The following is a 21658-nucleotide window of genomic DNA, read 5'->3' on the forward strand; positions in this document are numbered from 1 at the left end:
CTACTCCCAAACATTTGAGCATCTTCACTTTCCAACTTTTCCTGAACTTTAAATGACATTTGATTTTGTTGTTAACTGTAATTAGGAAGAAGAAGAAAAAGAGAGAAAGAAAATTGGAGCATTTTAACATGCTGATAGCTTTCTGCCATTTTTTTTTGTCTTTATATTTTATTAACAATGTTATAGTGGTAAGCTATTATTTTAATGTTAGATTGACACTAGAGAGCTTCTCAATATAGCATATGTATTGTCAAGGAATATTTCATCTTTAAGTATATTGCTTATTGATCAAAATAATGTGTAAAAGATAATATAGATTATATGACAACCTGTGTTTATTTTAACAAAATGAATTCCTTCATTTCAGGTATAAACATGACAAAGATATACATACTGCACCCTCACAGACAAATGACTCATCTCATATTAAAGCTTACTCTTCAGTTTTCGTCCATCTCATCACTTCTATTTCGTAGAAGAGTGCAATGCAAACATATGCTGAGAAACATTGCTTTCAACATTACATTAACCATCGATCAGACAACAGAACTATAAAGACTGTTTTCAATAGCAACCATCAACAGTTTTAAGTAATGGACAATCTTAATGTGAAGAATTGGTGCAACTATAAAATGATAAAACAATGTACAAATTCTCATGTCTTCATGTACAAAAAATAGACCTGTGTCTTAGTAAAATCCTATATTGTAAAAGAATAGAACACGAAGTATAGATAGTGCTTATATACAGTTTTTCAAACATGATGACTTCATATTCATGATGATATACATATAAAGTATTGATGTAAACATTGGAACATAATAATTGGTGCTAAATTACATTGTGTCATTCATACTGGTGTGTACATACTACATAGAGTGTATTATATAATTCTTACTACATGTATATGATTAATAAATGTGTATTATTTATATTTGCTGGTACATTTGCTCTTTCCTCAATATAATTTAAAAAAGTTGAACCATAATTTAGATTTGAACAGAAAGTTATTTTTTCTTCTCTTTTTTTGTGTCTTTTTGTCAAGTCAAATGTATTTGATTATATGAAAAGTTTCCCATCTTTATCCCCTTATGTTTAGTAATTTTTTTTTAACCTGCTCATACCCATTTCCTGCAAAGTACAAGTTTAACAATTCTGTTCCATATTGAAATATAAGATAAACATTGCATGATGCCAAATGAAAACATGTTTATTTAAGGAATAAAAACAGTTCAAAATTAATAGATTATGAAAAAACTACAACTATATATAAAATAAATGATGGCAAAAAGTTGATAAACTCAGACATTGTATTTTTATTGGAAAAAAAACTTAGGTTACAACCTCCCCTTGCAATGTTTTGGCTGTTCTTTCTTGTTTGACACACAACTCCAGAATTATTTACAATGGATTGCTCTTAACAATTGGCTCTGTGTTTTCTATAGAAGTAACTTCTAGCCTGTCAGTCATAAAACTTATATCAGTACTAAGAGTACAAAATTTTGAGCTTGAAACACCAAATATAGTATTTTCATTGGTTAATTTTTGATTCTGGGCCTAATAGTTATACCCAAATTTTCTATCACCAGAAGACAAGAAAAATACATGCACAAAGTTTGATATGTTAGACTTGATTACATTCATTGATAATTAGTTCTATATAAATAATATTACAGTAGAAGGAAAACACTAGTAAGAAATCTGTAATAGTTCTGTCAATATAAGAAGATAAAAATAATGATTGACTGACAATACAGACCTCGAAAGGTAGGCCCTGGCTTGTGCCTTTTTTTGGCATTTCTTTATTTAATGAACCTGTAAATATTTAGCCAGTATTATAGAATGTCTTCCAGTGAGTAAATTAGGACATAGATTGGAGATTGATATTGTTTTATATCCATCAACTGTTATATTTCTAATAAAAGGAAACCAGAAATCTGTACTTAATCAGATAACTTAATATTTCTGGTAACTGTTAATTCAGAAATTATTGCATGCATTTATTTTTGATTTTTTGCCATTTTAGACTAAAATGTGATTTTAATTTTTGCGATATTGAGAAAAATTATGTTTAACTCATATTAAAAATTCAAAATGAGAGTTTAGATTATTGCTATTGTAATCCTGTCGCATTTTCACAATAATAAATCTTCACAATAATTTCTGAATTTACAATATTTAATTTTTCTAAAAAGTATATTTTCTGAAACCATCCTGAATTTGAATTCTGAACTATCAAACTGTATGATTGTATTTTTTATCATGAACTGTTATAGGATTGCAGTTTTGGGTTCTGAATTTTGAATTCTAGGACTATAAGATTGTAAATATGGTTTGCTTTAAAAAGACGTGTTAGTACAGAAGTTGTACATGGTTTACATTTAGTTCTTTTAAAGAATCTTTATTACTCCCAAGTAACCTTAGTTATTGCTTATTTTCTATGAATGAAAATAAGACTTTTGCTTGAATTATTTGTTATTTTCAAAATGGAACATGTATAGTATGGCTTTCAAACTCATGTTTATTTCATGTGTATAGATTTTTATATAGTGAGTTAATATGTAAATGAATGATATTTAAGTTCTCACAATTTTATGTGTACACCTAAATTTACCTCATAAAAATGATAAACAAATTTGTTTAGTGTTAGTTATGTTATAGCCTATATACTCAGTTTGTTAATTGTTTCTTTTGGTCTATTGTGTGGAAGGTTTACATGTACAGTGTGACTGATAACTTCACAACAAGATAAATATGTTTTGAAAGGTTTTCTATATTGAATTGAAAACTCATATTTTTACATAAAGTACGATTTCCAATGAGACAAATATTCATCATAGTCTGCATGACATGGCTGTGATCACCAATAGGTCACTGTACAGCCTTCGACATGGATCAAAACTTATACCATATAGTCAGCTTCAGAAGGCCTTGGTATGAGAAAATGTGAAAAAAATTAAAAGGAAAAGCTGATGGACTGAATTATGACAAAATAAATAATCAAATAAAAAGTATAACAGACAGAAACATAGAGCAAACACTTAATTGCAGGCTCCTGATAGCAGTCTCTTTCTATCCTCAGATATATTTGTCTTAAATTTTCTCTGTTTATGACCCATTCCTTAGCTGAGCAAAGTGTAAAACAAATCACAACAAACTGGTAACATCAATCATGTCAATGTACTATCTTTTAGTTTTAGTAAACTTTGTATTTAACAAGAGCATTTAGAAAAAACATCTCAAAAAGATGGTTTTATGACGTTTAAAACTTACAAAAAACACATTATAATTATACCTAAAAAATTCCTTGAGAAATTGTGATGCCCCTTCCATGGCAGAGGGGGCATTAATTTTTACCCTTGTCCCAAATGTCATGCAGTTCTCGGACTGTTGATGGTGCCTTTACACATAATCCTGTGGATCTGTATTTGTACTTAAATTTGGGAATACAAAATGAATCTATTAGTTGTAATTGGCATTGAACTAGCTTTGCGTTTGTTGGAATTGTATTCCTGAAGTGTTGTCATTTTAGCGACGTATTTTAACATTGTCATATAAGTTGTATCCTCGTCATTTCCGTACGTTTTGGTTTGTATTAACCCGACTTGGTTTTAATCGGTTTATGACCAGCGGTAAACTAATGCTACCTTTTTTGTTGACTGCAAGAAGTCTTTAATCGATGCTTTGTATCTTATTGGATTATGTTAGTTGTTTTCTTGGGCTTCTACCAATCAATTGGGCTAAGCCATTCGCATCCTATTTTTACATTTTTTGCATGTTGCACTATTCAAGGTTGGTGACAGGGTTGAATTCCTACAAAAAAATCTAACCCCGCAAAATTCTAAATATACCTGTTCCAGTAAGAAGTCCGTGAACTCCGGTGGTTCATGTCTGTCATATTTGTGTTTTGCAATAGGTATTGTATAGATTTGGCTGGTTGTTTCTTATTACTGACTTATGGTGTGTTTTACTCGCATAATTGAAGGACGAACAGTGACTTATAATTGCGTGTATCGTTAATTTAATTCTGACAGATAGTGGCAATCATACCAAACTCCATATTTTTATGTTAAAAGTTTGAAAAGGACAAAACAGTTACTTTGTCGAGATGCATCTTCCTATATTTGTCATAGCAGAGTATTTAGATAGACAACTTTATGGCAAAAAGAATAATTTTTAGCTTGCCAATTGTGAATATGCTCTACTTTATCAAACATGGATATCAAGTTTTCAAGAACGAATGAAAACTTGTTGTTTACGTCTCCTGTAATTAATCAAATTGAAACAGCAGCCGAATGACAACAATGTATGGTTGAGAATTCTAGAGCTGAAATTAAAGGTTTTTCGTCTGTCCAGATTTACAGAGAAAACATTAAATCAAGTCAACTAGGAATGTTTTGTATCATAATTATATTATCTAAATATTTTTGAACACTTGACAGTCTTATAAAGACAATGACAATAATAAGAAAAATATTTTCATAAAAGTATGTGCTTAATCATTTGTTACGTAAAGAAGATCTCCGTTAAACAAATTGAAACAAGAAAAGAATGTAAATTAGTTGAATTTTATTTCGTACAAAGCAAATACAGAATACCTTAAGTATTATTATCATTATATTTCTTATAACCACGAGAAAACGAGAACATATGTGTTATTTTTGTCTTGATTTAATACAAACAGCTTCCGACAATCATTACTGAAGACCATGTCAATCGGGTTTTTCATAAAATTTCCTTCGTCCATGATGACGTCAAGGAATTTTCCGTTTGGTGTGAGTCGTTGGATATTATAAGAACTGTTACCGGCCAGATACATGTTGCCTTCCTTATCGGTAATCACAGACCGAATTGATTTTAAATCTTTCGGAGTGTATCTAAATCGTCGATGTCCTTCCAGATTAACACAGGTTACAGCCATATGATTGCTGTCTATATAGTAAACACTATCATGAAGACCTGCATGTAGATAGTCTATACTACCAGCTTTTGCAACCCTCACTGTGGTTATATGTTGCCCCTGTTTATCAACAATATATAAGTATCCTTGATGTCCACCAACACAAATCTTGTCATTGACAACAGCAATAGCATAACAATCCCCAGGTACAGAATGTGTAGAACCAGGTTTCATTGTTTTAATGTTGATAAATTGTATGGAATGTTGATGAGGTTGAGTTGCGATAAATTTGTCTTCTCCGGGTAAAACGGCTATATCCCAAGGTTCACCTGATAACTTACAGTCATTCAAGTAATCTCCCTTTTCACTGTATAGCAGGATGTTTCCACCATAGAAGTTACAGAGTAAGAGACGGTTTTCGTCTGTTATTCCTATACTACTGATCCATACACCACCAGGACGTTTTATTTCAATTTTACTGTGTAATGTAAAGTTCGATATCATTTGGATACTAGTATCTAATAACGGAACTTGAACTTGTTGCATTTTCGGTAGCTTGTAATCGGCGTTGTATTGCATAGAATTCAGTCTGGTCGACCCCAAAGATATGAAAGTGTTATTGATGTTGTCTGGTGGATGAAAGGTAATCTTTCTTGTCTTAAGAGTTGGTAAGATTGCCTTGAGTTGATTCTCGTAGTCTGAAATTTCTAATTTATATCTATTGAGCAGAACAAACAATTGCTTATGTGAACAATATTCTAGTACTATATTTACTTGTTCCAACATGTGTTTTATTGGTTTTGCTATTTGTAATAACTTTTTTTTACTTGATTCGGATTTTATTTTTTGTTCTTCCTTTAAGTAGTACGAATCTTGTCTAATTTTGTCTTCAAGTTCGTCTAATCTGTTAATGATTCCGGATTTATGACTTGCAACTTGGTTGGAAATAGCAACTTTATCATAACCATCAAGGCTTTTAATATTTTCGTCCTGATTTGTAATTGCTTTATCTAATGTCGTTGCAATGTTAGATAAAGCATAAGATATGTCTTGAAATATAACTGATTGTTTAACATCTTTTGCTGCATCTTCTAAAGGTATCAATTTCTGGCAGCTATAATGTTCGCCTATTATACAAGTCGGACAACATAAGCAATCATGTTCTACACAGAAGAAGTCAAGAGTGAGACTTTCATGCTTGGTACAATTGTTTTCAAAAGTTAATGTCCTAGTACTTGTCAGATTGTGCTGCGAAAACGCTGCATTCGAGTTATGGGTTTCGAAACATTGCTGACAAAGGTTGTTTTGACATTGATAGCAGTAATGAATAGCCTCTGATGAATGCTTCTTACTGGAACAGGGGTCACACGCAAACGTTGATGTTTCCATCTTCTCTGAATCAAGCTGTTCTGTAATCAATATATTAGATATGAATGTATATGACATAAGAAACAAATTAGATTTTAGAAAAACGCTAGTAGTCACAACACACTTTGTTTTTTCCCTAACGGAAAGATAATAATAGTAAGAAATATTAGAAATTATTAGAAATGTAGATTTCAATTCTTTCCGGCGAAGTTGACCATAAATGGATTTAGATAATTGTTTTTAGATACTTTTTTGGTTATTTAGATCTTGAACTGTTAAGTTTCTTAAATCCATAGCCTTCAAATATTCGGCTTTTATCGTCCCCGATGAATGTAAATCAAGAAAAGCGCATCGGACGCATGACATTTATAACGTGCTTTTTTAATTTTTTAATTTGTATTTGCAATCAACTCTTCATTTTATCATGCAATAAAAACGTTTCTTGACATATTTCTGTACAGTAAAATTTTTACCATTGTTAAATGCTCAAAGGACATCAACATTTGAATCCTGGTATCTATGATGAGTTTATATCCTTATTTAATGAACGTCAATTACTCGCAGTCAAAATGATATCTTCCTTTTTAAAACTTTCGTCTCGAGTGAACTTAAGTAAAAAAAAAAATTTTTCTAAATGCACGTGACGTGTCTAATTAATATAATATATGTTCATATTACCAATGAATGGAAAATGAAAATGAAAATGAAAATGAAATAAACTTTCACGCTTTTCTTGAGTTAAAAATATCCCGTTTAGAACATGTGTTTCAGCACATCCATAGTTATATAAATGTTGCAATTAATAAAGATAATATATATATATATATATATATAAATAAAAAGAATTAAAGACAGAAATTTCAACAAGCGCAGGTACTTGTAAAAGGATTTCAGTGGAATAAATAAAATGCCAATATCACTCTCGCTTTATGAAATGCTAGTAGATCATGTACTTATACACTAAATTGTGTATGGAATTTTTCTTCTTCATATAATAGAAACGGATAAACTAATCCGTATGAAAAGAACGACAAGGAGATTCAATGATTAAAACATATGCCAGACACACACATCTTGTTCCGAAATCACTTTCATCAACTACTTTCAAACCTGAAATGTTTTTGAACTGAAAACGAATCCAACGAAGAGGTTTGAGAGAATGGAGACTTAAAATGTTATATTTTATTTCCAGCTACCGACGTGTTTCATTTACTAAACTTTACCTTGGAAAAAAATATAAGGAAGTTAATTTTCTCATTTTCATTATTTAAAATTTTCGTGGCCTATTTCAGCTGATCATGCGATATCGAATTTGTTTTTCGTTTTTCAATGTCACTTTCACTTCATTTGGTCTCTCACAAGAAGTTGTCTCATTGGCAATAATAACATATTGTCTCATTTTCATAATGTAGCTACGTACGTGATGCAAATTTCTCCTTGGATACCACAAGTTCCACTTTTACAATAGTTTTGACCGCAGTATCAAGTACACAAATGTCAACAAAATGTTTTAAAAATGATTCTACTGCCTCTACAAATAATTTGTAGTTTTGCAGCAAAAACATTGGAGCTTTTGTCTGAATCAACAGTGATCCCTTGTAAACAAATTCTATATGGAACTTCTGTCCTATCAGAGATGGAGTATTTTCCAAGTTTCTTTTAATTTCATCTATATTCCAATTTCCTGGTGTTGCCACCCTCCATTCAACATAGCAAACGTCATGATCTGGATAAAAAAATCAGTTTATATGCAATGAAATAACAATACAATATACTTCATTGATCATCATACTTATAAACTCGCCACATATATCAAAATTGAAATTGTCTATGCTAGACGCTCGTTTCGTATACAAAAGATTTATGACTCATGCTCGAATCGAAAAGTTACAAAGGATAAACAAGTACGAAGTTGAAAGGCATTAAGAACACAAAATCCGGACAAGTTGGCCAAATACAGCCAAGGTTATCTATTCGTTAGGTAAAACATCCTAAGTATTTCGAATATTCAAAGTTTTGTGAAAAGTTATTTTATGACAACCTAAATGATAATTCACGTCAAAACAGAATTTAATTTGTATTTATAGATGAGCAAAATCTATAAAAAGCTTGTCATTCTAAGACTTTTATTTGATATCTTATATTGTACAAAAATTGTCTGTATTCAGTAACTAAGCTAATATATAAAATAAAGTATATAGAGAGTTCGGTATGTGATATACTTTCATTTGTCCTGAACACATTCCATGATGAATAAGAAAACATTAAGCCCTATAGTCGCTTTTCATTATTGACCTTCAATGTGTGTATTATATGCTATAGAACAAAGGTTAGAAACGAACTCAGAATAACATCAGGATCATAGCTTTAGAGTTAATAATCTGAGAATAATAGTTTCCAAACGAATAAAACTTTCACAAAAACAAGATTACAAAAAACATACCATGCGAAACTGTTTTATCAATGGGATATGCAGCTTTTGGTAGTTCCTTTTGCACCACTGTTTTAACTTCAAATAGCATTTCCCCTATGCCAACAGAGATAGCTTTAAAAATATATTGTATGTTTAGTAATCTCCTTGAACAAAAATCTTCTTGTTAAAAAATGATTGAGTTTAACAAATATTTACTTTCTACATGTATGTTCTACCAAAATATATTGTGTGAACGGTAATCGCCACGCTATTTCCATTTCCATTCCTCTCTAATTTGTTGTTCTAATAAACAGGATGGAGAGTTGTCTTATCGGCACTCACACCACATCTTCCTATATCTATGAACTAAATTTAAGATAAAAAATCCATGTGAAATGTTGTAGTAGGTATTTGTTAGTTAATTTTTCTTGATTAGTTAGTGTGGTCTATTTAGCTTTCATATATTGTTAGTGATTTCTATTACCCTCTTTCTGTATTGTTAAAATAATGCGATATTGCATGTTGGTTTTGCCTTGATGTCATATCATGTATAATGTATAATGGATGTAATACTTTCAGGTATTTGATATAGGTTATTTTTCTATTCTCAAATATGAATAAATCAAAGATATTTTACTGGCGTATTAAATTTAAAACCTGGTGCCTTTTCTTAGCTATTATTCGTGTGTTTCTTTGTCAAATATGTTCTCCTATTTATTTGTATTGTAGTCATGTAATGTTTTGTTGTCATTTTAATGTTATATTGAACCATTAAAGAGGGAGGTTTGGCATGCCATAAAACCGTGTTCAACCCACCATTTTTTCTTTAAAAAATGTCCTGTACCAAGTCAGGAATACGGTCATTGTTATATTATAGTTCGTTCTGTGTGTGTTACATTTTAACGTTGAGTTTCTTTTTGTCGTTTGTTTTCTCTTATATTTGAGTTTTATTTACTTAAAGACGTGCCACGGTACTTTTCTACCCCAAATTCATGTATTTAGTTTGCTATTATATTTGTTATTCTTATCGGATTTTGTCTAATGCTTAGTTCGTTTCTGTGTGTTTAACTTTTTTATGTTGTGTCGTCATCCTCCTTTTTTATTTAATGCGTTTCCCTCGGTTTTGGATTGTGACCCGGATTTGTTTTTTTCTGTCGATTTATGAGTTTTGAACATCGGTATACTACTGTTGCCTTTTTAGTGTATTTTGTGCTCTTTACTGAAAGCCGAACATTTCAAAAACAAGGATGTGTAAGACGCGAATCATTTGAAGATCTTTGTGACCAAAAAAGGACATACAATTATAGATAAACCAATCTAAGGTCCAATTTACTTGAGGTAGTTATAATTTAATAATGAATACAATGTAAACAGTAACATCACAAAAATACTGAACTCAGAGTAAAATTCAAAACGGAAAGTTCATAATCAAATTGTTAAATCAAAGGATGAAACACATCAAAGGAATGGATAACTACTGTCATATTCCTGAATTGGTACATGCATTTTTGTATTTAGAAAATGGTGGATTGAACGTGGTTTAATAGCTAGCTAAATCGCTTACTTTTATGATAGTCGCATTATATTGAGAAAGATGCGTTAACAAAATAAACAGACATAATGGTTAAAATTGACAAAGAAAAACAGCAGTCAACATTGTATTATCATCTTCATTATTTTACATTTGGAAGACAAAAACTTGCGAGCAAAAGGATAACATATTTGCTTTGGAATCTATAAGATTTAAAATATTTTGATTATAAAGAGCACATTGTGAATGTTTACCACGATATTAAAGTATGTTTTAATGTTTAAATATCTTATGCATATTTGATAAAATTTAGACCAATCGTATGCACCCGATGCACTTTCTGACAATAAATATGTCGTCATAGATAGTCCTGGCCGACATATTTGAATGTCCAGAACTAAATAAAACGTCGAAAGAGAGAAATTCTTTCATTTATAAACGATATTTTTTTAACTCTGAACAAGACCATTTCTCAAAAAGGTATCAAAAGAAACAAAAGATGCAATTCTGATGTCAGTAGTCACTTCTTTAGGACTGAAATAATTTATATAGCATACTCTTTAGAAATGATTAAGAATTTAAGTAGGGAAAGTTGACCGGAGTTAAACTTTGCTATTCTTATTAGTTTACACTGATACATGTACCTCATGTGTCTCATTTATACAAAGAAAACAAGAAGTAAACGGGCAATCAATTAACAAAACAATATGGCAAAAAAATAATAGAAACAACAGACTTTAAGGCAACACTCAGAAAAACTAAGAATTGAATTATTCGATTCCCGCCATAACTTGGTATTACCACAAGAGCCCTTGGCAGGTTGGAACCTTTGTTTTCATAAATGGCATTCGTCGTGTTTCTCTTTGGAATTTTGTTTTACCTTTATTTTCTTCAAGTCTTCTGAATACCTCAGATATCATTGCTTCAGTTTTCTCTGCTGAACTCCTGTTTTGCTGTTCTAATAATTTAGACGTTTGTTTTTGCTCCTCTATAAATTCTTCAAGAATCTGTAAAGATTATCAGTACATACACATGTGAAGTTTATCCTATTTTTAGTGTGTGTATGTTCTTTTAGTATGAACGCATTGTAATGAATAAATCCTCATTAAATGTGCGATTTAAACAACGATACAAATCGTATATTAAGCAATATCTCCATGATCGTTCATTACAGAAAACATACCTTTGTACCATTGTTCCTTCAATTCCCATCCGGCTCCATACTTCAAGTGTCATAATTTAGGAGGTCCCGTTATCATCTTCATACAATGGGTTGATTATCACCCAAAAAGTTATAGGCACATGTTTTTTAGAAAAGCTGTACGCTTTTTTTGTATTTTAATAATGGATTTTAGACATTTGAAAGTCGGGTAAAAGCTTTTGTCTCCAAGTATTTACAGTGTAGTCGATATAAAAAAATGTTTAGTCACATCATAGATGGTTACTATGACTACATAATTAGTAAGCTATTCAATATTCAGAAATGCTTAAAGAACCATGAGAAAAAAGAATAAGAAATAGGAATAGGTAGCCGGAAATAATCGGTATCATGTGGCATAATTCTAATATAAAAACATTGAAAAAAGAATTCAAATGTCTAACAGATTATTTTTCTGATGCGTTTATCAAATAAGTGTAAAGTTTATTTTTGTCGAAATATTGCCATGGATCTTTTTAATCTTCTAACAATCAAAAATCGCCTTAAGAATTATATCTTGATAGGGACATATTTATAAATGAATCGTTCGAAAGGACTGTTTGGCATATTCGTATTCAATTTCGCCAAAAGCTATACAAATTGGCCATCTATCTGACGTCGTAGAAATAATACAGCTAACATTTATTCACTAAATGTAAAAATACATACATTATTATTTAGCCCTTTCTCAAAATTGACCATACACCAGTACAAATTAAGATATGATACCAGGCGATCACTAACTTGATTCCTGACTTGGAAAAGACGCATGGCCACTTAGGATTTTAAGATCATAACCATATGGATGGATACAAAAACAAGAGATGAACATACAAATACAAACTGAAGAAAAGCATAGAGAAATCACTGTTACTTTGAAATCTATACCTGACGGATATCGTCGTTGTTGTTCTTTTTAAGGTCTTTGTTGATAATTGTCAAGAGATCGCTGTCTTTGAAAATAGAAATTTTTTCTTTTGTCATTTTCAGAAACATAGGACCTGTAACATTTGCAATATTCAATAGTGATCCTTCAACCAAAGACAATTTTTGATCATATTCAGATTTCGATATTTTATCACTTGGCAAATGAGCAATATGATTTCTTGCTTCTTTAATATCTTTTATCCATTTTGGATCTCCGGAAATTGAACCAGGTGGGCAACACGAAGTCAATACAGCAGACATAAGTGTTATATCCATACAATCAACAGCAGTTGTTCGTTTTGCCGAAATACTACATAGGCATATTTGTTTTCTCTGAGGTCCTTTTGTTCTTTTATGACCATGAATTTCTTTACTTTTATCTGTTTCAAACAACAAATCAAACTGACTGGGAGTAAGACGAGTTATTTGCGTAATAACCCCCGGAGAAGGTTTCTTACATTCACAGCATTCAGTAGAAGGATGTATAAATTGATGAACTAAGGTATGTTTATGGTTATCTAAAAACATAAAAAAATCCACCGAGTTTAAAACTTTTATCTCAAAGTAAAGGTGTAGCGTTTCTGTGGCTGGTCCAGTGATAAATGTCAAAAGCTTTATAAAATTCTCTTTTGTTTTCTCTTCACCCTCTGCCATTTTGCTTAAAACTCTGCAAGATAGTAATACCTAAGTTATAAACAAAAGGATAAACGTCTAATACAAAACATGCTTCACGCAAAATACAGCTTACATGTATATTAGATTTGTTCCTTTTTTCTTAGCAGCGGTAGATTCATTTAAGGTATGAGATATTTGATATTCATGTTAATTTCCGTTCGTGAAAAGGCATTCATTTTCTCCTTCTTTTCAGGAAAACTGACCGAGCAGTTATTCGAAATATACTCCTCGAAATAATGTACTCATACTTGGTTATTCGTTAATTGAAGTGTTATAAATTAAGCCTTTATTTTTATCGTTTGTATTGTTTCACATCGGTGCCTTTTTATTGGTGACTATTATTTATGGGGTTTTCTCACAGTTACATACCGAACGATGACGAGTAGTGACATATATCCTCATCATTTGACGTCTTGTTAATAGTTGTTAATCATGTGATAGCTCTCTATTTTTTTCTCTCTTTTTTATTGGTATGTACAAAGAATAAAAGTACTGGTAAACAAAAATAAACATATATACGTTTCAATGAATGTGGTTTCCACATGTTTTATGTAATAAAGTACATATAGTTTTAAATTGCTAATTGCATGGTTGTGATCAAGTTAGGCGAAATATGTCTCATGGGAGCTCTATTGGACTATGGAATTGTCTCATTTAAGTCCTTATCATTTGGCAATAATTTAAAAATGAAAATGCAAATCTAAATAATCGTATGTTTGAAAGTAAACTAAGATGTGACATGAAAAAATATTGTTAGTGAATCTACACATTGCAATAAATATCAAAAATGGCATGCGCGACTCAAATGCAGAATGTTAAATAGCAAGTTCTAATTATTTTTTAACAGTACTGTTTTAATTGAGAATATACAGAATAGTCACCACAGGGTATGCTTTCTGTGTTAATGAAATTACACTGATTCACGACATAATAAAATGATACATGTATTTTATTTCGTTTGAAATAGGGTTTTTCCCGTTTGCTATTTGTAGTTAATATTTACAGATGGGAACTAGTATAACTAGTTCGGATACTGGTTTTGTAACAGTATGTACTATTTATAAGTTTGATGTTAGGTGCAGGAGGCACGAGGAAAGTTTTGGCGGTTTTTATGGGTGGTGTTTAAAGGTACTATATAAAGTTTGGGATTTAAATGTATTAGTATCGAAGGTGCTCGCAGTTACGTCGGATTGAAGTTGGTCACATAGGTATATGTGCAGTTGCTGCTATGTTTATTGTACGTACAGGCGTTGGAGGCATTAGCCGGGGGAAAAGAAACGATGCAAAAGAGGAACAATGTTATATGTCATGTGTTTATATAATGTTTCGATTGAAGAAATATGTACAATTCAGTAAAATAAAATATTGTATCGCAAGAGAAAATAAGATGTTACTGCGAGCAACTAATCCTATATCTGTGTTTGTCTTGTTTATAGCCTATTGAATTAGAGATTAAATACTTTAAATTCGGACGAACAGGGCGAGGGAGAATTTAAAACCCATGAAAAAAATACATGTTTCTTGTTGTCTTTCACCGTTTAAAAAAAGGGAAAATGAACAACAGAGAAATCGTCAGTTTTGTCTAAGATTTTGAGTTACAATTAAGAAATTGAAAAACGATGGTTGCAGGAATCAAACATTATTACATTTAACAATGGAAAGATAACTTTGGCCAGATTTGGTCCAACTAATTGGCTTTGTTTTGTACTCTTCACTAAAAGAGCGTTTGGCGTGTTTAATCATTAACTGTCAACCATCGGATGATGATAGCACTGATTATGTAAATTGGATATAATTTGAAATTATCAAAGTGATTTATTGTTTATGCTGAATAAATAAATAAATACATATTTTTTATTATAGTGTCACATATTGATTGAAACAAAATAACATGTCCCAGTATTCAATAAACCAAACAACACACATTCATAAATTTGACTCATGAGACACCAAACACCTGCTTTTTACATATCAATATAGTTTAAAATAAAATCATAATATCATCATAAAAAGTTAAAACATGTTAATAAATTTGAAAGCAGAAATATTTTGATCAAAACTTAAAAATCTGAATTGAATGTTATTTTAAAAGACATATAAACATATATCAAGATATTCTAAATTCTATGTACTTTCATCATATAATTAACAATTTACACTGTTTAATATCTTATAAAAAATATTCATAGTGAGTTAACACACTTGCTTTATCGTAATAAATTACGAAAAAGATGTGTAAAATTTGCACACAGTTTTGAATATCAGAACATATCATAATTTGATCAAGCTTAATATCATCGTTAAATTTTTGGAATTGTCAATGTATTTTGAATATTCAATCAAGAATTTAAAAGAAAAATGTTTTTCAGTTTCAACACTATGAAAGGAACAAAATTCATTTGGTTTTTTTTTCCTAGTTATGTAGGCGGACTGTATATGGTCATAGTATACTGTCAATCGGTGGCAAATATTTGTTGTCATTAGTATTTCTCTTCATCAAGAACATGAGTTTATCAAAGTATATTTTCAAAAGTATTTGTCAATATCAATATAGGTTGAAATTAAAAAAAATATTGAAATCGACGGAGTTATCTTAATACACGTATATGTTTAAAACTAAAAAAAAAGGCGCAGTTTGAAGTAAAACTCTGTTCGTATTCCTTGGAATATTTCTGCTTAATAAGCGTATCAAAATAATTTATATCATAAGACGTTATTCGAATTCATAAGTTCTTATTTCATCAATGAATTTTGTTATTAGTTTGATCTCGTATGTAACCCGCGACCATGTATTTACCGTTTATTACAAAAATACCAATAAGTACAATCTAGTATGACCTTGGGTATTACAATAACATTTAAGGTAGATTATAAGTAAATGTGTTTTGAGAGATATTTTTTTTCTTATAATTTGCCAAAATGAAGATTTTACTATGCTTTTTTTTAAAAAAAATAATAAAAAGTATGGGTCACCGTGCTATTTTTCAAGCTATAAGTCGTTGAAAATTGCCTAAATCTGGTTAGTTTGTTCATGAAAAAACACATAAGAGTGCATAATTTTTTTTCTATTAGATAGTATTTTGAAATAAATTGTGAGAAGATAGGTTTCATTGTATGTTTTACCGAACTTAATTTCTTGCAACAAGTAAAAATAAAAAAAATCCTTTAAGCCCAGTATAAATTTTGTACTAAAAGAGTTATCTCCCCTTAAATGAAAAAAATATTTTAAAAACCAAAAAGGTTGATATTTGTTAAGATATTTTGAATAAAACAATAAAAAACACGTTTTCTTTATATAAATAAATAGTCTGACCATTGAATTGCAAATCTGTTTCCGAATTTGCTGATTTGGGCAAACAACTAGACCGATTTTGTACTGTGATTGTACAATCCAAAATGGCGGTATACCACGAATCTACCTTAAAACAATTAATTTAGTTTGTAACCCGGATTTGTTTTCACTCAATCGATTTTGTTTACTCAGCTTGCTGCATACCACTGTTGCTTTATTCATCCAGCTTTTCAATAACATAGAAATGATTTTCCCGAGTTATTTTGTAGAGACACGAAAATTATCAAAGGTACAAGACTTATGTTTTAAGCCATACGCGAGTTTCGTCTACATAAGACTCACCAGTGACGCTCAGGTCAAAATAGTTAGATATCATAAGCAACACGACGGATGCCACATGTGGAGCAGGATCTGCTTAACCTTCTGGAGTACCAGAGGTCAACCCAAGTTTTTGATGGGGTTCGTGTTGCTTAGTCGTTAGTTTTCTATGTTGTGTCTTATGTACTATTATTTGTCTGTGTGTCTTTTTAGTTTTAGCCATGGCGTTTTATCTATGAGTTTGACTGTCCCTCTAGTATCTTTCATCCCTCTTTTAGAAGGCCAAACAAGTATAAAGTCAAAAACATTTGGTTCTAAAAATTCCAAAAAGTTGTGCCAAATACGGCTAAGGTATTTTACGCCTGGGATAAGATATTTTTTTTTATTCCTCATACTACATATCTATACACACTATACAATCGTTGTACATATCATGTTTTCAATATTATGAAGATAGTCAATACACACATGTATACTCTCACACATTACATCATTATTTTTTTTCCTTTGATTCTAATCTTTAAATTTAATAACAATTTTGACAATTTATTCTTTGTATTCTTTGAAAACAGAAATTGTCACGGTTTTGAAGAGAAATATCACCATTACACTAATTTGTCTTTCATTAATCATCTATCGACAAAGCATTGGAGATACTTTCTTTACCTTCGATTATTTATGTTTGAGAGTTCCTGATTAATAGGTAAATAAAGACAAGAGCAACGAACGGAAGAAAGCTTTTAAAAAAAGTTATTTTCGTTTCTTTTTTTTTTGTTTTGTTGTTCAATGAAAAACAATGTAACAAATGACAAAAGCAAAAGCTCAAATGTATTCGCCTTTGTATTTCTCATGTCAGAAACGAGGTTTACTGAGCAAATTGTGAAGTATCAAACTATGCATTTAAAACATTCTTACGTCCATTCTTTATGTTTGTTACCTATGTTTGTCGTTTGTATCGAGTTATTTATTATGATAACTTGATAGAGCATGTCTTAAAATAATCAATACGTGAATATTGATCTAGTAAAAGGAGACAATATTGAAGAAACGAATTGTCTGTTCCTGAAAGATAATTGTGCTTCTATCGACAGATATATATATATATATATAATATGTAATATAATAATATATATCAATGTAAAAATAATGAAAATAAAAAAAAACACGATATTCAATGTGAATATGATCATTCATTTGAAGTTTTCTCAGTTGAATATAAACGTACATACCTATCTCTACTGGTTACTTGATTAATGTCACGTGTGTTTTTGACAGATTGAATAACATTATATGCATGAGTTTCTTTCAATGCTGAAGTATCGGTTAGTTTATGAAATTGTATATACCTTTATCTTCAAAATTCACTGTGTTCAAACGAACATAAAGTATTTATGTGCTAAATCTCTCTGGATTTTTTAAAGCACACATATCTGCGCACATTAAGATATGTACCTTTACCTTTATACGATAAAAACACAATAGAAAACTAAATACCTTTTTATATACTGTTAGGCGCAATGACCATCTCCACGCACAAAGAAAGCAAACTTGACGTTAATATAAGTACATATAATATACATTGCACCAATATTTTGAGATACTGACAAACGCTTCTGTAAACTTTTTAATACATAGCCGTTTTTAGCTTGATCGGATGTCCACCGACCATGTATTTTAAATAACCTTTCTGAAATATTGTTTTGAGCGGCAGCTGTGGCACAACCTGATGTAAACCTATGTAGACCAAACTTTTAGAGAAACAACCAATTTCTGATAATGCACATTTAATTAGTTCTCTCGTTCTGGTATAGGATAAACTATTGTTTTTCTTCCTAAGAACCTTGTTTTCTTCAAAAATGACAAAAAAATTAATATATACATACATAATATAAAATATCAGAAGACAAATCTATTAAATAACAGTTCAATATTGTACATGGATATTGTGGAGTGTCAAGCTTTGATATCAATACATGTCTACCTTTCCACAGTCTGTTTTACTCTTCTCAATGAAAATGTCTATATATTCACTTCAAACTAAAATATGCTTTGCTTTTATACTACACAGTTCTTGATATCCTAAAAATCCTGTATAAGATAGTGTACACGCTGTTAATCTAACCATTTCAAAATCACATGGATTAGCTACCCCAGCAAGATTATGTGCCCATTCAATCCCATAAAAAGCGGATTCCATAACGCTATAATGTCCATACAGACCACACCTGTAACAGATGTCCATAGCTCTGTTCCGACGAGATGTTATGGGGGCGGTGGCCCCCGCGACAAGAAAGGGCTGTTGCTGTGAAAAGCCACCATTATTACCATTGTGAGCAATATTTGACGGACCACCTGCAGATTCCGCGGGTCTTTTCTTTATGTTTTGACACTTGTTCTGCTTCACAGTTTTTAATTTCTTCACTGCAGTGCCATCAGCCGCACGAATACGCTTTTCATTCTCTGAGTTCATGCAAAAATAAACCAAGTAGACGGAAAAAGTATGTACTATGAAAATTAGAGGGCAAATCCAAGAAAATTGATTTGACAAGAAGTTTTACGTATGTTCTAAACATTGATAAAACATAAAAAATAAGGAATGATAAAAAAACAGACTTAAACTGATATAAATATTGATTTTGTTATCAGTAAATTAAAAGCTAACTAAATATTACCAGTATGTTATATACATATACATATTCATGGATCTACAATCTGTCGATACCTGTACTTGGCATTGCACAAGGTCATGTTTTTCTCTGGCTGTTTATGACGTATTTACACTAAATCCATTGGATGTTATATGTGTACAGATTGATAGTTTAGTCTAAGATGCATGCTTTTTTTTATTAGTTGTTAGTGGCTTTGAACTAGTTGTCAGATAACTGCTAGTACTCTCAGATCTGTCTTATGCGTCTTTTTGTCGGGATGTACAAGTACCCGGCCGCGTCCACTTGTATATGTGTCCATCTGATGAGTTAAGCCTTTTTCAACTGATTTTTATAGTTTGTTCTTATGTTGTACTGTAATACTACTGTCCCAGGTTAAGGGGAGGTTTCGGAACCCTCTAAAATGTTTAACCCCGCCACATTATTCATGCATGTGCCTATCTCAAGTCAGGAGCCTGTAATTCAGTGGTTGTCGTTTGTTTATGTGTAACATATTTGTTTTTCGTTTATTTTTTTTTATATAAATAAGGCCGTTAGTTTTCTCGTTTGAATTGTTTTACATTGTCTTATCGGGGCCTTAATTTATAACTGACTAAACAGTATGGGCTTTTCTCATTGTTGAAGGCCGTACGGTTATCTATAGTTGTTATTGTCTGTGTCAGTTTGGTCTGTTGCGGACAGTTGTCTCATTTGCAATCATACCACATCTTCTTTTTTATATTTAATCTCTAAGAGCATTAAATTTTATATTCACATCCTGTTAAATGGTATTTCTAGCTCGGTTGATGTAATCACATATCCGTGTTCAATGTAAACGTAAGTTTTAAAATATAAATAGCCGAAGTTTATTTATAACAATCTCTCTTTACAACATATATACTGAATATTGATGATTCATTTTATCAGATTTTTTCTTCTTCATATGCACGAGAATACGAGGAGACATGTGTTATCTGTAAATTGATTAATCACAAATAACTTTCGATAATCGTAACTGAAGACCATATGAGCTGGATATTCTATATCATTTTCTTCGTTCAGAATGACGCCCATGAATTCTCCGTTAGGTGTTAGTCTTTGGATATTATTAGAATTCATACATGCAACATAAACATTACCTTTCTTGTCGGTTATAACAGACTGAGGGCCTTTTAGATCGTTTGAAGTGTATTTGAACTGTTGTTCTCCGTCCAAAGTAATGCAACATACTGTATCGTCATAAAAGTCTGTATAGTAAACACTATCACGAGGGCCTGTATTGAGAAAGTATAAACTAACATATGGTACTGTAACTGTGTTGATAAGTTCACCTTCTATATCGAGTAATGACATGTATAAACCTTGTATACCCCACACACAAATCTTTTCATTCACGACAGCTACACCTAAATAACTAACTGATAAAGGTCGTATAGAACCAGCTATCATTGTTGTTATATCTATAAATTGAATAGATTTCTCATCAGGTAAAGTAACGACTGCTTTGTCTTTACCAGGTATTATAGCTATATCACACGGCGATCCGGATAAAATGCAATCCTGTAAATAGGTGCCATTGTCATCGTAAACAAGTAGACTTGTACTGCAGTAATTACAGAGCAATAGACGATTATCAGATGTGATAGCCATACCAGTTATACACACATTACCAGGGCGTTTAATCTCTATTTTAAGGTCTAATATAAAATTCAATGGCGTTTCAGGATCTAATAATGGCACATGGCCTTCTGGAATAAGGCATTTTAAAGAATCAAGTTTTATTGATCCCAAAGACCTAACTTTATTCTGAATGTCTGTTGGTGGTTTATATATGATTTTTCTTGTCTTAAGGGTTGATAGTAATTCTTGAAGTTTGATTTTGCAAGCTTCCATTTCTGATTTACACTTGTAATTCAAAACGAACAATTCCCTTTTTGAAGAACACTTCAATACTTGATTTAATTGCCTTGATATTCTTTGGATTGGAATTTTTATCTGCAGTAACAAACTTTTACTATATTCAGATTTATCTTTCTGTTCCTCTGTTAACGAGCAGGTATCCAGTCTAATTTTGCCTTCAAGTTCGTCCAATCGTTTTAGGATTACAGCTTTATGACTTTTAACGTTATTAAAAATCGAAATTTCACTATCATTCAGGTGTATAATATTGTCATCCTGGGTTGTGATTGCTTTAGATAATGATGAATTCAAATAGAATAAATCATTCGAAAAGTCTTGAAAAATTTCTGATTTATTCATGTCTTTTGCTACAGCCTCTAAATGAACCAAATTCTGACAGGATAAATGTTCTTCATCAATGCAAGACTTACAACACAAGCAATCGTGTTCCTCACAAAAGAACTCGAGACTGCAGCCTTTGTGCTTGGAACA

The 21658-nt window shown here is 31.1% G+C and overlaps 2 protein-coding genes across 2 annotated transcripts in view; one reads left to right on the forward strand and one right to left on the reverse strand.

Annotated features, from left to right (window-relative positions):
• Positions 1 to 934, forward strand: part of LOC134721843 (uncharacterized) — an 83813-nt gene extending 82879 nt beyond the window's left edge. The window contains exon 24 of the mRNA XM_063585092.1: positions 368 to 934. Coding sequence (XP_063441162.1) covers positions 368 to 373 — 6 coding nt within the window. The 3' untranslated portion in view covers positions 374 to 934. The remainder of the gene's footprint in view (positions 1 to 367) is intronic.
• A 3690-nt stretch (positions 935 to 4624) lies between these two features.
• On the reverse strand, positions 4625 to 13000 carry LOC134723007 (E3 ubiquitin-protein ligase TRIM71-like). The gene is made up of 5 exons (XM_063586637.1): positions 12299 to 13000; positions 11093 to 11219; positions 8712 to 8813; positions 7689 to 7994; positions 4625 to 6309 (listed from the first exon to the last, which is right to left on the reverse strand). Exons 1-5 carry the CDS (start codon positions 12989 to 12991, stop codon positions 4625 to 4627), a joined length of 2913 nt encoding a protein of 970 aa, XP_063442707.1. The 5' UTR covers positions 12992 to 13000.
• Between the last annotated feature and the right edge of the window lie 8658 nt (positions 13001 to 21658).

The sequence above is a fragment of the Mytilus trossulus genome, chromosome 6 (assembly GCF_036588685.1).
Source record: "Mytilus trossulus isolate FHL-02 chromosome 6, PNRI_Mtr1.1.1.hap1, whole genome shotgun sequence".
Lineage (NCBI taxonomy): Eukaryota > Metazoa > Mollusca > Bivalvia > Mytilida > Mytilidae > Mytilus > Mytilus trossulus.

Coding starts and splice junctions, on each gene's coding strand:
- LOC134723007 (XM_063586637.1), bottom strand. CDS start 12,991: ATGGCAGAGGGTGAAGAGAAAACAAAAGAGAATTTTATAAAGCTTTTG. Junction 8,814..11,092: donor AAGACTTGAAGAAAATAAAG/GTAAAACAAAAT, acceptor ATATTTTTAAAG/CTATCTCTGTTGGCATAGGG. Junction 6,310..7,688: donor CAAGGAGAAATTTGCATCAC/GTACGTAGCTAC, acceptor TATTGATTACAG/AACAGCTTGATTCAGAGAAG.